Raw genomic sequence first — 16,853 nt, 5'->3', positions numbered from 1 at the left:
AATTAAATCAAATGCTTTACATAAATCTAACATTATATCACAGTTTAATTCGTTCTTGTCCAAGGCATTTAGAACCATTTTCATGAATTGCCAGACTGCCGTTTCTGTGGCTCTGTTCTTTCTAAACCCATTTTGAGCATTAGTCAGTATTTTATTTTTATTCAGGAAGTCAGCTAGCTTTTCATACATTACTCTTTCAATTACTTTAGAGAAACTTGACAATAATGACACTGGCCTATAATTATTTATGTCAGCTGCACCATCCTTTTTGTGAAGTGGCTTTATTATGGAGAGTTTTAGTTTTGATGGGAACACCCCTGTCGCGAAAGAAGCATTGATAATGTCAGTTAGGTGAGTATCTATACTAGTAGAACTATGTTTGATTACCTTGTCTGGAATTCAGTACCACAAGATATTTTATTTTTTAGTTTATTAATAGCACTTGTAACGTCACATTCTGTTACTGGGTACAGAAACATTCTCTTTTCACAAGTTGGTACTTTAATGTTTTTGTTGTTTGAATTGCACAGACTTTTAATTAGGTTCAGTGCTATGTTCACATAATGTTCATTGAATATATTGGCTACCTGTTGAGCATCTTCTATCACTTTACCCTGACTTTTAATTTTGAAATTATGGGTCTTGGTTTTACATTTTCCTATACTATTGTTTATAACCTTCCAAATCAATTTTGATTTATTGCTTCTGTTATTAATGTATGAATGTCTCTAAAAATTCTTTTCAAAAGCTTCAGGTGACATGTCGGTACAAAAATTTTGGTTTGCCCATGACCCTCTAAAACATTTTTAACAAACAAAATTTTATGCAGTCAGTCATGTTTAGCACAAAATTATCTTCCAAGTGCTGCATAAAATCTGCAGGATGCATGCTACCTTAATCAGAAAAGTTTTTTGCTTGTGTATTACAACACATAATACCAGTATTATTAATTATGTTTCTATTATTCTGTTCTATAATGTGAAAAAATTTCAGAATGGATCCATACTCATAGTAAGGTACTTCTAAAATGGAAGCATAAGATGGTTCTGCCTACTTTCATACTTTACTTACCTTCAACATTTCTTGTAAACCAAACAACTGTCAAAATTCATAGTTCATGCAAAACAGTGAAATCTGACAGAGTTGATTATTAAAGAATTATGTAGTTCCAAGATTAAATATCTGTACAGCAGTCTTTAAATGTCTCAACCTACCCTAAAATCGCCTATGTCAAAAAAGCCTTCAGAGCGCAGTCATCATGTTAGCAGATCCATTAAACTATGGACTTGGATGGCTATCACTTAAGTATTTGTTTCAATGACCTGTAAAAATCTGTGACCAACTTCTACGTATCTCCAAGTCTTGGGCACAATAGTAAACAAACAACATTTAAGTGTAAGTGTGTCATAAAACTTACTTATTGGACATTTTAATTATGATGTTGACTGTCTGCAGGACAATAATATGTGCACTGTATTTGTTATGACATATTGCCACTGTGTCAAGTCTGCCCTGTGGTATTTTACTTAAAGTGCATTATACCAGAGTTGTTATATTCTGAATAAGAGTATAAAGGGAGATTTTTGATTGTGTTTACCTGCAGAAACTGTGTACTGTATGGCTGGAATTGGCTATTAGAACCTTCAAAGGGCAAATAAATTGGTAAGGATTCACAAAATTTTATTAATTGTGTGGTATGTATCAATTGGCACTACCCTTTTCAAAGTCAGTTTTAGCATATTAGGATATCAAGATATGAGCCTTCAAGAGATATGGAATCGAGTGCATATACAGACAAGATGGAGGGGAAGTTATAAAACAACATTCTTGATCATGAACCTTGTACCAATGACACATGTTTAAATACCAAACCTCTTTGTAGCGTCACAATGTTTTTATTGATAATGATCAATCCTTTTATGGGTGCCCATACAAAAACTTACTAGACAGGGGTTTAATATATAAAATGTTGAAATCAACTTTATAGTTAGTAAATAAGGAACAAGTACTGTTTTTTATAAAACAGATTTATGTTCTATCCAACGCATTTATTCAGATAAAAATGTGAAGAACACATGCTGTAGGCTAGCTGATGATAGAGCTGTTATTGAAATTTAACATTAGAAGTAAGTAATATGGAGTTTGGAAACTACTTTTGGATAAATTAAGATTGTATGCTATTTTTATTTGGCGATACAGAGGCTGTAACTAAACTAGAAAATTAAAGACATAATCCAGTTTTGGAGAACATTGTCATGGTAAGCAATCGTTACTCCAACGTATCTAATACTACTCATAATAAACAAACTGAAGAATTTGCTTCTTTTTATAAAACTTACCTATTGCAGAATCTGCTAAATTCATCTAACTTTTTCTCTCTCTGTGAGAACATAAAACACAGTCTTAGTCTCTGACTATAGTGCTCCTCAGCCATGTTTTCACCCACCTGAGAGGGCTGAATAACTTTTTGGTAGAGCGCAAATCTTATTTTGTGTGAGTTTCCCATCTTTGCCAGTCTGTGCAGTAATGTACTGAAGTCCAGTTTGCTTCTAGTATTATGATGATCTATGTTCTCTCTGGTGTAAAACTCACTCAAACTTCTTTTGACATAAATTAATGTTGTGTAAATATTTAAGTTTACTATAGTCACTATCTTCAGCTTGGAAAACATGGGATGGCAGTGTCCATTCTGATTCACTTTCATTATTAGGGGCCTATTCTGATTACTTTGAATTTTACTGATTACTGAAAACTCTGAATTTTCAGACTTTTGGTATAGTGCCTGGAAAAATATCAAAGTATGCCATATTCAAATAATCATTAGTGACTAAATTTGTCGGTTTCCGCATGCCACAGCACAACTGAGTTATTCTCTTGCAGACATAACTGATACTTCCCCATCCCAGTTTAATTAGGAATAAATGAGAAGTCTTAACAATTTTACTGTGCTATAAAATACAGTTCTTTCATAACTTCAACAAAAATAGCTTTACTTACATTTTTCATAATGCTGGGATGAAGAAATCAGCTTTAAAAAGTGTGTCATTATTTTCTGTAAGCTAACCTTGATTCAAGTGACATAATCAGGCAATTTAAGTAAGGAATAAAAATAGCTATCGTGTATTAGTAAAGTGGAGCACTTACAGGGTTGTCCCAATTGTGAGTTTGTCAAACAGAAGTTGAAGGTATCGGGATATCAGTTTCCAGAAATGGATTTAAAATTAAGATTCTCTGCTGTTGCTGTGGTGAGTTGGCTGATGCACCTTGTGCATATCTCAGTTACAAAATGTTGTTTGATAAGTTGTAATTGCTGTTTACTGCAAGTGAAAGAAACACAGTAGTATTACATTACAAAATAATACATGTATTTCAGAGAGAAAATGTATTAAAATAATACTTGTAATATTATTGTCTTAATTGACCATTTAATTACATCAACATCATCAAATACATTATTGTTATGTACCTTATTTTAATGCTTATATGGTAGAGGCCTGTCCATACAATTTTTAATTGTAAAATAAAATGTATACTTAAAGTTGTAATGAGCAGGATTTTTGTTTGTCAGTCTGTGTTCCAGATGGAATGAGCTTCAAAACATACTGAAACTGTATAAATTTTTGCTGTAAAAGAACATTAACCCACAACAGTACCCAGTATCTGACACAGAGGTGGGTACATGTTTGTATGTTTTGAGGTGACTGGTGAAATATTTGTGAGAGTTCAAAGCAGATGACACTCAACACAGTTGCTACTAGTCAGTACATGTTACAAGTGCTGGATTTCTTCAGACTGATACTGAAGTGATACAACTCTCTGTCACTGGTTTTGTCCTTTTAATGCTTCTACTGAAAATTACGTATCTTATGTTTAATGAAGGAATTTCTGTCAACTTTGTTAACATGTATCGTATAACTAAATGTAGAAGCAACTATAAGTCGTGTGGTACAACAGTACTAGGAAATTATTTATGTAATTAAAAGGGGCTATTATTGAGGAAGAGACAGCTTTGTTATTAAACTGGATTTATGTTAAATTATGTCACAAATTTTGGAGGAGCATGCTTTTTAATAGGACATTTTAGAAGAAATTTCAATAGTTTCACATGATTTGTAGCATGAAATGGTCATTCTTAATATTTTCAGGAACATGCTCTCCACCTACCACCTTGAACTCAAGTATCTAGTTGTAGATATATTAACATATTTATGCTTGCCATTAACTCTTATTTTTGAAAGACTGATTTTACATAACAAGTTGATACCAATTAATATCTAGCTCTTGAAACAAGTTTCAGCTCCCTGATATGTCCCCACCCAGTCTCTACCAACCTTCTGCTGCCAAGTCCTTTTCTCTTCTTTTCAGAATGTACAAAATTCTGTTCTCTTAATTTCACAAGAGAACTGTCTTGCTATGTATCTATCCTTTCAACCTTTAACCACCTGCTGCCATGTCGTTCCCCCCCCCCCCCCCCCTCCCCTCCCCCCTCCCTTTTGCTGTCCTCTCACTAGGTTTATTTTTTCTTTAAGATATTAATACTGCATTCACCAATTTTCAGTTGTGAAATCATTTTAATGATTATCCGTTTTTCAACAAAACCAACATCACCATCAGAACTGTTTTAAAATGAAACAAAGATATTTAACTTTTTCAAACAATGTATTTCACGTAGATTTATGTGTATAAAATAACAGTTACAGTAATTTTAAAATTACAGAACTATTCTGTCACAGATTGATTGGTCATGATTGAACAAATATGTAACACATACTTTGACAATCCTCGACCATATTTTAATTGCATTATGAACTTCTGTTATTGTAAGTCATCACCAGATAATAGTTTATGTTTTAGCTAGGCAGTGTTTCTTGGACAACAGGAGCACGCTGCTGCCTGTGCTAATCACTCTGCAGATTTGAAGAAGTGAAACAATGAAGGGGAAAAAATTTGAGCATCATTCCATATCACTTTCATTTTCAGTAGCATGTAAGGACAGCATTCTTATTATTGTATGAGAATAAGTAGTTTTGAGCTATGTAAATATTTTCACATTTTCCTTAGAATAATGTACTGTTTTATGTATCAGTAATACTTTCCACGCTAATATAAGCTTTCACTAGAAGTCTGCAACAGGTTCACCATTTCTTTTTAGTTGAATGTTATGGTGTCATTATCCCTTCTGCCAGCAACTGCTGTTATGTACAAATTATTACATTGTCTGTGTGTAGATCCTGTTTCTGTTACTTGTGTAGCATCTATGTTATATGTGAGGTGCCAGATCCATAGCAGTAAATGATTGTGCCAGATTACTTTTGGATGGGAAATTGTTCTGACTGTAGGCAGAGCATGGGAGACATATATAACATACCCATTGTATTAAAGGCCAAGGCCTTCATACACAGAATGTTTCAAATTTTACAGAACTGCCATAACACAGGAGCATTTGAACTGGAAGTGAATAAAACAATTGCAGGCAATGGCTGTCACTGGCTTCACTGATTACTACTAGGTTGCTGCAGGAAAGTAAAAGTGATCCTTATGGTCCTCGTGGACAGTAAAAAGTTTAGGTGGTCATATAACACCAGCCTCCAAAACTGCAACTGCCATCACCCATCAAACTCTGATGTGTCATCAGAGAACATAGAGCAGGATCCAGTCATGCTATTAGAAGATGGCTCGTTCATGTCAAACACAGCTGTTCGCCGACATGGAATTCTGTAAAAGAAAAATGAAGTGGACATCACACATTTTATTACTAAAAATTGCATTGAATGGATCGTGGTACATTGTACTGGTTAATAATTATAAACAAAATTTTTTGTTCGTTACTTAATGAGCTAGGCTGTGGAATTTAGTGGGAAAAAGTACAGACATTGAAAACATTGTTAGAGTTTTTATATAGATATAGCTTTATGGGTCTTAAGTGGTACACTGAATCATCACAAGACTCGTCTGACTTTTATTGGATTCAACCTGCTTCAGTTGCTTATCAGAATCTTTGCATTTGAAACATAAACTCAGGTTAATACTAATACTGATATATAAAATGGGTTTTTAACTTTTGCTGTATACAGACAGCTGTTATCACTATACGAAATCAGTACAATTATGTAAAAGATTAACATGAAGTAGTAAATAAGAGCCTGAGCTGAGATAGTTTCCACAGTCATCAGTGCAAGGAGATCAGCATCATTTAGAATACATTGGTAATATGCTTCATAGATATTACCGGCAGTAGTTTTTATTTCCATTAATGTACAACACAATCCTGTCCACCTCCCTTAAGACTGTCCTTCGTTACTGACCTTATGGAACATAAGCAATTAATTAATTATATTTTGTAAATTATCAATGAATTAACTGAATTAGGTGTGGTTTCTAAGGCAGAGAGGGAAATGGCAGTAGTTACCAGAAATTTTTTGTCCATTTATTTCAACTGAACACAATATTTCATGGCAACATACAGCTAAGCAACAGTGTTGGTCAAGTCCAGAAGTGACAGCAAATGAAACATTTCCAGTGAGAACTGTATCTAGAAAAGCCAATGGACCTACAAAACATGTTTCCCGAGAAAGACTACATGGATCCATTTGTTATACATTATTTATTTGGATTTGGCTCTAATGGTACAGAGAAGAATGACATAATTTTGGTGTCTCCAACAACTTACATGTGATTCCAGTTGTGTTAGGAGCACACGCATTTTGCTGCAGTTGACCTTTGCTGAAATTTTGTGATGCTCAACAGGAATACGATTAACCCAGCCAGGACTGATTTAAGGCACAAGCTTCAGAAGGCAATCTGAGAGGGATGCCAGAGGTGCCCAAGAACAAAATTTCTGTACTGGACAATAAGTATTGCTCTTCACTGCCTGATCACTTCGTCCAGTGCTACACTGAACAAAATTGGTGACTGACACTGGTCTTAATCTCAAACTCTTCTGATAGTGCTCCTCAGCCTTTCCCCCCTGCTTCTGTCTGTCAGAATTTCATTAATTCTTGTGTAGTGCCCTCTAGCTCTCTATTCTTCAGAATCCATCCAAGAGTGTATGTCAGTGGAGTCATATGCCTTTGTGAAGCACACGAAGGCTACTTCCGTCTTTTTATTCTTCAATGCCCTCTAGTCTATCAGTTGTTTCAGAATGAATATCTGTTCTATACACGCTCTATCCTTCCTAAATCCTACTTGACAATCTCCAGATGTACTTAACATCCGTCCTTCTGCTCTCTGGAGGAGAATTTCTGACAGCAATTGGTAGCTGACCTTTATCAACAATATTCCTCTGGATCTGTTTGCATCCATCTTGTCCCATTTCTTATGTACTGGTAGGGGGCAAGATGGATGCAAACATCTACAAAGGAATGTCACTACTAGAGTTTGGTTACAAGATGCTGTTGATACTCCTGAAAAGATTAGAAGAACAGATAGAAAGTGCAGTTGGAGACTAAGTGAGATTTATGGAGAGCAGAGGATGTATAGACCAGATGTTTATCAGAAAACAACAGATAGAACATAGGACCTTAAGTAAAAAAAAATGGTAGTAACTTTTGCAGACAACATAAAGCCATAGTACTCCATTGACAGAGGACCTTAAGTAAAAAAAAAAATGGTAGTAACCTTTGCAGACAACATAAAGCCATATTACTCCATTGACAGAGGACTAATGGCATTACACAAGAACTATAACAGAAATTCTGACAGACAAGTGTGAGACTCAGAGGAGCCCTATCAGAAGAGTTTGAGTTCAAGACCGGTGTCAAACAGGGAGATGCATAGACATCAATTTTGTTCAGCGTACCACTGGATGAAGTGATCAGTCAGTGGATAGCAATAAATGAGAAAATGGGAATATCAAATACGCATGTGGGGTACAAAAGGGACAATAGCACCCAAATGGACTGCTTAGCCTTTGCGGACAATGTAGCCATAGTAAAGTGAGAAGGAATAAGATGCAAATATACCGTACAACTCAACGAGCTAAGGCAGATATCCAGAAGAATAGGACTGGGCATAGCCTACATCAAAACTCACACACTGAGTATCACTGGAGATGAGCAACACCTGAAGGCACTGTGTAAAAGATGGACAAATTTAAACATCTGGGAGAATGTATAACAGAAGAAACAGGAGCAATGGGGAACAGTAGAGAGGATAAAGAGGATGAGCTCAGCCATTCATGTGACAAAAGATGCATACAGTCTTCTTCTTTCTCATGTGCCTTTGTTCCCCATTGGTGGAGGGTGGAATGGCTATTAACAGGTTTGGTGTGGTTAGTTTTAGGGGTGCTTGGATGCCATTTTGTCAAACCCCATTACCCTCTTCCTTCACCCCACCCCCCTTGCCCCCCAGATCCCTCCATGTACACTCTTACCCAATAAAGGCAGTGTTCCATTCATTGTCCTCCGATTTTGATGCAACACTATACTTGTCTCCACAGTGAGTTACAAATTATTTCAAGCACATACACATCAACTTGTAAACGTTGAGAAGACTGTACAGCTTGCTGTTGCAGTTCATGAATAGTATCAATGAGAATACTGTGCACTTTACTTTTGAAATGACGCCAGACAGAGAAATCCAGAGTAGTGAGGTCAGGTGATCTCGGAAACCAGATTACAGGCTCTACTCAACCTGCCCATCAGATGTCATTTTACAACGGCAGAAAAATGTGCCCATTGCCCATCATGCATATACCACATTACCCAGTGCTGCGTAAGGTATTGTGGGCTGTGGGTAAGATTTGAACCAAATTAGAAGGGGGCTTAATCAAAATGTGTGTGTTTCGAATGAATTTGTACTAAATAGGACAATATTTGATACTGAAGGCAGTGGCGGCTCGAAACAGTAGATTTGTAGTTATCTGGAAAACGGTTCGCTTGTGGACTAGTGTTTGCTGGATCGTTTGGTCTTTTGCGGTATTTTCATTGGGTCGCTTTTTGTTATTAATTGTGATCCACCCTGCATGTACAATAACATTTTTATTATAATCTTACATATAAATGAATAAACAATACATCTCATGTGGCTCACAGTTTGATGCAAATATTTTCAGGGTTTTAGTTTCAACTGATGATGTCATCTGTAAGCTGTAGGAAAAGTGTGGACGCTACTGGTAACTTTTCAGCTATGGAGGTCATTATTCTATTCACAAGATGTAGTTGCTGCGATATTTTAATCTAGAGTCGCAGATTTTCATCAGATCTAGGAACACTACTCACGGTAATAATTTGACGTATTGACACAAAAATGTCGGTTTCTGTGAGACCTCGGAGATGGATGTTTGGGATTGATCAATTTCGCTGACACTGCGCATGTCAATCATCTTGCACTTATTATGCCACGTGAAAGCTCTAACGAACTCTGAGTCGGGTAACAAGCCAAATAGTCAAGAAAGCACATCAGCACTCTTTCCTTAATATTTTAATACCTCTAATTCAATCGCACGCGAATTTAGGTAGAATTTATCTTTTTTCTTACATCTTTCATCCCCTTCTCATTCCAGCAAGACAGGCTATTGTAGAACTTTGCTTCTTTAAGCTAAATATCGCAGCAGACTGGGAATGATGCAGAAAGAGACCAAACTGGGAGTAATTCGGAGGGAATTTCCAGTTTACTTCTAGGGCAATGTTTTTCATTGTCCAAGACAAAAATTAAATATGCGGATGTATCACAATTAACGAAGAAAACCTATAAGAGTGAAAATAGACGATAACAGAAGGAAAAAGGATTTAGTTAACAAGGATCCGCAAAGGAGACATTTGTAAGAAAATTACAAATTTGCGGTTACGAGATGGCACGGACTTCAGTATGAAACGTTGTCGTAATTCGTAAAAAATGTATTCAAAACGCAAGCATTTCGCGTAAGTTCCCGTCTAATAACGCTTAAATTTCATGAAAGACTTACGTTAACATGAGATAATACTTCTTCAGCACGTTATGTGTTACAATTTACTGAACATTAGTTCCCGCTGAACGAAGTGTTGCACGCTTCGTCCTTGCATTTGGATGCAACAGTGCACTCGTCCCTGCTCTGAGTTACGAATTATTCCAAACGCCCCCACATTTTGCAAAACTTACAAGACTGTACGATTCGCTGCTCCATTTCTTAAACTGTGTACCTTGGAGCGCTTCACATCACAGACAGAAAATACGCTGAGGATTGAGGTGAGATGACCTTGGATGCCACTGTGTTCGACCTTCCACCTTGGATCATATTGGCGCATTAGGCGTCTTTTTACATTAGCAGCAAAACTATACCGGTGCCCCATCTTAACATACATCACGTTCCCCATTAGAGAGGGAATTAATAGTAAATTTTACATTTCAGATACATTTGTTACAACTAGGACAATTTATGCAATTTCTACCGATTCACTTTCGAGATTGATTTTCTTCCCGATCTGTTATCACTGTTATTTACAACTAGAAGATGGAGAGGGGGGCATGAGAAGTTTACACCCATTGAAAGGAGGTGCACACGAAGGATGGACATGAAGCTTCACATCTTATGAAAATAAGAGTACATGATAAACTGATGCTTACATGGTCCTGCAAGTCAAGTACCACAAGACCCGAGTCCAGAGTCAGTCCGATCTATCTTATAAATTTGCAGCCGGCCGTGGTGGCCGAGCGGTTCTAGGCGCTACAGTCTGGAACCGCGCGACCGCTACGGTCGCAGGTTCGAATCCTGCCTCGGGCATAGATGTGTGTGATGTCCTTAGGTTAGTTAGGTTTAAGTAGTTCTAAGTTCTAGGGGACTGATGACCTCAGAAGTTAAGTCCAATACTGTTCAGAACCATTTGAACAATTTTTTTATAAATTTGCAGCTTCTTAGGTGTTTGTTTTTCTTCATGAAATAAAGGATACAGTCTATGGCAAGTACGGCTGACAACGAGATTGCTCTTGCAGCCTGATTCGAATACACGACGGATCAGAATATTACGATCACTGCCACTTCCGGGCACGTGACGCAAAATCCACTGACATTTATGATTTATACAGAGAACAGATTTTTACTGGTATGTCACAGAGAACAGATTGTTAATGTTATGTCACGAGTTGCAAGGCCGACAACATGTCATATGTCCCAGCGTCGGGAGGCTGCCCACTTGCCGAAAAGTAGATTTCCTGGCTTTCCGCGTGGCGCCATTAGCAGCGCCGCCAGTGGTCGCGGGAACTCATTTTCTTCCGCAACACACGTGACCGAAAACGGATCCAAAGATATTCTGCTACAGGACATTATTTAGGTTGGCGCACAGCCATCCATCGGCAGTCAGGTTGAGTGCGCGGTGCCGCGACGTACAGGGCTCTGAGCGCGTGCGGCAGCGGCCCAAGAGGATTCCGCCTTCCACATGCCAACATCCAGCTGTTCCAGACATCGATATTGTGAATAACATCAATGCCAGTATCCAATTACGGATAATAAATTATCTTTCATCGCATCATGGGCCTGTGATCGAAGTTCTGGACAGAGTACCCTTATACAGTATTTATCCCCCTGAATCACGAGGACTGTTGACTGGGACCACAGCACTATTTGTCAACAACATGAGGCCGACTATGAATGTCTTCTCCAGGGCAGCCATCGCCGACGCAATACAGACTCCCACCGCCAAAATAAAGACGACGAAAGCCAGAGCCACGACACAAGTGGTCTAAACGAATATTAACTTCGAAGCTTTTCCAACCATACTTCAAGACATCAAGTCACAATAGAACAGAGCCCGACGGCATTGGATCAGTTTCCGGAATTCATTGGACTGACGAATACTTCACCGAATTGACAGAGAGCTCCATAAATATGCGACGGAATGGTGACAAGAGGTCTGGGAGCAAAAAATGTCGGACTTTTTACTTCTCACAAAGGAGGAATGACACACTGCCCTCAAGGGCTGATGTTTGACGCCTTGGTGTAAGCATAGTTTTATGCAGGCACGTAACAAGATTAAATGACGACCCTACACTACCACCAGTCAACGACGAACAATTCTTCTGTTTTGAAGACCATGTCACTGAAGCCCTGGCAGCATGCCAAGCTGCTCCCACTCGAACACACTCGTTGCTCAACACGCCAGCTGATGTGAAGCAGATCACTAGGAGTACGATTAACAACTCCCCAGAAACGGATTAGATCACCAACGAGGATCTCGGACATCTTCCTCGAAAACCTATAGCCCTGATTACGAAGATCATGACCGGCTGCTTTCAGCAAGAATACTTCCCAGAGGCATGGAAAATGTGGAAAATGGTATGCATTACACCGATTGCAAAGTCGGGAAAAGAACAGTCGCAGCCCAATAATTATTGACTTTGGGGAAAGTATTTGAAAGAATTATACTCGAGAGAACTAATACCGAGATGAGTCAGCACAAGTTAAAAAAAATGAAATGATCGTATGGGGTTGATGGCCGGGAGGCCCCATCCAGAGAAGTTTGGTTGTCGGGTGGGAGTCTTATTTCAAGTGACGCCAGACTGGGCGACTTGCGCGTTGGTGATGATGAAATGACGACGAGGACAGCACAACACCCAGTCCACGAACAGAAAAAAAATCTCCAACCCGCCCAAGAATCGAACCTGAGCCTGCTGCATAGTAGGCAAACACTTCACCACATTTTTTTGTCTGATTTTGTTCGTTATAGTTCGTCCCATGACATCTTTTGGTTCATCGTTGATCCGTTCACTCAGTTTTTTATTTCAGAGAGCAGCTAACCCTCTGATCGAACACGCTGAGCTACCGTGCCGGCAACCACTTAGCTAAGTAGGCGGACAGCGTGAGGTTATCCGCCCTGAACAATTTAGTTTTGTTAGCCGCTTGTCAGCAGAACTCCAACTCCTACGCATAACTGAAGCCACACAGGACAACTTCAATAAAACCAAGAGGATAATTGGGATGTTTTTTTATATCAGGATAAAGTGTACGATAAAGTATGACGAGACCATCTCATCCTCAGACTTCACCAGGGCAATAGCGGATTGTTATGTTAAATTCGTTTAACAGTTATCGTCAAAAGCGGCAACTCTACGTTCTAATTGGAGAGAAAAACTCTGGGATGAAAATGGTGGTTGCTGGGATACTCTAGGGTCCCGTCATCTCTCCTACAGTGTTCAAAATCTATATAAATGATATCCCGACTGTACCCCATGTGTCAGTTAGCCTCTACGCCTACGATATGGTCTTCCTCACCACTGGGAGAAACTTGGACCACCGCATCACATGGATGCAGCGTCAAATCGACCTGATGGAGAAGTGTACCCTGAACAAAACCACTATCAACCCGACGAAGACAGTGGCTATAATTTTCACGAAATTTTCAGTCCTGAACACGGGGTTCACAATCAACACTCAGCGTATCCCATGGCCCCCAGTAGTGAAATACTTTGGAGACCAGTTGCATAAGAAACTGCTATTCACACGTTGCGTGACAGAGAAGAAAGAAGTGAGACTGCGTATGCTTTAACTACGTCGAATGTCTATGAATGTCACCGGGAGCCCGCTGGTGGACACGCACAACGGAACTTCACGATGCAGTACAGTTGTTGTTGTCGTTGTGGTCTTCAGTCCTAAGGCTGGTTTGATGCAGCTCTCCATGCTACTCTATCCTGTGCAAGCTTCTTCATCTCCCAGTACCTACTGCAGCCTACATCCTTCTGAATCTGCTTAGTGTATTCATCTCTTGGTCTCCCTCTACGATTTTTACCCTCCACGCTGCCCTCCAATACTAAATTGGTGATCCCTTGATGCCTCAGAACATGCCCTACCAACCGATCCCTTCTTCTAGTCAAGTTGTGCCACAAACTTCTCTTCTCCCCAATCCTATTCAGTACCTCCTTATTAGTTATGTGATCTACCCATCTAATCTTCAGCATTCTTCTGTAGCACCACATTTCAAAAGCTTCTATTCTCCTCTTGTCTAAACTATTTATCGTCCATGTTTCACTACCATACATGGCTACACTCCATACAAATACTTTCAGAAACGACTTCCTGACACTTAAATCAATACTCGATGTTAACAAATTTCTCTTCTTCAGAAACACTTTCTTTGCCATTGCCAGTCTACATTTTATATCCTCTCTACTTCGACCATCATCAGTTATTTTGCTCCCCAAATAGCAAAACTTATTTGCTATTTTAAGTGTCTCATTTCCTAATGTAATACCCTCAGCATCATCCGACTTAATTCGACTACATTCCATTATCCTCGTTTTGCTTTTGTTGATGTTCATCTTATATCCTCCTTTCAAGACACTGTCCATTCCGTTCAACTGCTCTCCCAGGTCCTTTGCTGCCTCTGACAGAATTACAATGTCATCGGCGAACCTTAACACCAAACATACCTGCAGCAAAAAGTCAAAGACTAAGCACAGAAAATGTTCGACATAGTTGACAACTTACGCGGCGCACCTTGGGAGTTGTAGAAATACGAACAGTCCCACCGGAGAGGTGGCACAAGTATCGGATGCCACGGTCTATAGGTCACATCTAAGGCAGCAGACATCCCACCACCACTCTACGCAGCTACGTACCACCTTCAGTGAAGTACGCCCACCAACAAAGCAGGTGTAAGGATCCAAATATGAGTCCAAGTCCTGCCTTATATGAGTAAAAAATAAAGTAGGATACTCTTTTACCCTACACCCACACAAAAAAAATCCATTAGCAGCTGAATCCGAGCCAGGACTTCAGTTCGGACATCAGGCCCACGCCGACACCACCGTCTCCGCCGCCTCCCAGCCGCTGCTGCTGTGGACAACGCCCGCGGTCGCCGATCCGCGGCTGAGGAATCCGCCTTCGTGGTTGTGGATTTCGTAAAACTTGGCTCCAATTATTCTTAGTATATCAACTACAGAGTGTTCCAAGGTAACTTTAACTCCGTATCCAGACGGAAGAACTACAATTTTTTGTGGAATTTCACTCTGTGCATTGGCGGAAGAACTGAATATTTAGTTGAACTTCCCTTCAATGGAGTCTACACGAGACCTAACTTTTTTCATTTTGTGTGATAAGTTATTTGATTCTAAACTATGGCCTTCAGCCAGCGACTACTCAGGTTTACATTATTATTCGTCGGAGTAGGCGAAAGTATTTCTTGGTTTTGTTAATAAGCGTTTTGGAGATTCTTTGATATTGTTTGTGTCGCCTTTGGCAGATTCTTCAGTTATGGCCCGGCGCCTGGGAACTAATATCTCTGAAACGGCGAAGCTGGTTGGCTATTCGCTCACTATTGTCCTAAGCATCTACGAAAAGTGGTCGAAGGACGGTGAAACCATGAGTACGCGACAAGATGTTGGACGTCCACGCGTTATCACATAACAGGATAGGCGGCGATCTGTGCAGATCTAACGACAGAATAGAAAGCTGATATAGGCACAGCTGCTTCGGAGCACACTGTATAGAGGACATTGTTGAAAATCAGGGTGCACACCAGACGACGCTTATATAATTTCACGTTGATTCAATGACATCGTGAATTGTGATTGCAGTGGGAATGGGGTCATTGAGATTGGACCGTAGATCAATAGAAACGTGACGTCTACTTTGAGGAAACACGTTTCTTACTATACCAGGTTGCCGATCGTATCCGATGTGCCGTCGTCCTGGAGAACACCTACTCGAAACACGCATCGCACCACGGACGCAAGCTAGTGGGATCACTGTGAGCATTCGCCTGTACTTCCGTGGGACTTACGGAAATAATAGAAGGCACAATGACACCTGTGGACTACGTGAACATTGTTACGGACCACTTACACCCGTAGATGGCTGATATCTTCCCTGACGACGACGGAGTTCCAATAGGATAACTGACCGTGTCACTAGGCCAGAGTCGTGCTACAACACATCTGGGACGCTACAAGTTGGCTGCTCAGCTCCCACAAATCACCGGTCCGCAATATTGTCTCTTCTGAGGTTGAGTTTGAATGTGACAGTGAAGTTATCTGTTTTCCCAGGCCATCCCATTCCGCTGTGACAGTTTTAGCCATTCATAGGAAATCCACGGTCAGTAGCGCGAAAATACCCAGATCATGCAGTATTAGTTGGAGGCGACTTTAAGACTTTAACCTACCGAGTATAGACTGTGGCTTCTATGGATTCACTGCAGGGGTACCGACAAGCAGCCTTGCGAATTACCTTTGAACACTTTTTCGAAATCTGTCTTGATCAGCTAGTTCGACAACCCACACGCAGTGGAAATATTTTAGACATCTTAGCTACAAACAGGTCGGACCTTATCGACGGCATCTGTATAGAAAGGGGGATTAATGGTTATGACATCATCATAGCGACCATGGCTACCAAAGTTAATAAATCAGCAAAGAAGACTAGGAAAGCCTTTCTGTTAGAAATAGCAGATAAGCAGTTGTTAGCATCTCATTTAGACAATGAATGGGCATCATTTAGTTCCGTTATGATGGACATAGAGGAATTATGGGCAAAGTTTAAACAGATTGTAAATCCTACTCTGAAGACATATGTGTCGAGTAAGTGGATTAAGGACGGAAAAGACCTACAGTGATTTAATAACGAAATTCGGAAAATGCTGAGCAAGCAAAGGCTGATGCACTCAAGGTTCAAAAGAGAACGCGCAAACAACAAGAAGCAAAAGTTAATAGAAACTGGTGCGTCTCTAAAAAGATCGATGCGCGAAGCATACAACTACTACCACTATCTTAGCAAAAGATCTTACTGAGAACTCGAGAAAATTCTTGTCCTACCTAAGACCGGTAAGCGGGTCAAGGCTTCTATCCAGTCACTCACTGTCCATTCTGACGTGGCAGTAAAAGATTGCGAAAGGAAAACCGAAATTTTAAATTTCAGATTCAAGAAATCTTTCACGCAAGAGAATCGTACA

At 39.6% G+C, this 16,853-nt stretch overlaps 1 protein-coding gene across 2 annotated transcripts in view; it reads right to left on the bottom strand.

Moving 5' to 3' along the window:
- Positions 1-4,640: 4,640 nt before the first annotated feature.
- Positions 4,641-16,853, bottom strand: part of LOC124612880 — a 265,723-nt gene continuing 253,510 nt past the window's right edge. For both annotated transcript variants that reach the window (XM_047141326.1, XM_047141327.1), the window contains one exon: positions 4,641-5,715. Coding sequence is in view for 1 of the 2 variants with exons in the window: in XM_047141327.1 (XP_046997283.1) it covers positions 5,686-5,715 (30 nt within the window). In the remaining variant the exon portion in view is untranslated. The remainder of the gene's footprint in view (positions 5,716-16,853) is intronic.

Source organism: Schistocerca americana, chromosome 4, assembly GCF_021461395.2.
Source record: "Schistocerca americana isolate TAMUIC-IGC-003095 chromosome 4, iqSchAmer2.1, whole genome shotgun sequence".
NCBI lineage: Eukaryota > Metazoa > Arthropoda > Insecta > Orthoptera > Acrididae > Schistocerca > Schistocerca americana.
The sequence above is the reverse complement of the archived record's forward strand: the minus strand, read 5'-3'. Positions and strand labels throughout refer to the sequence as shown.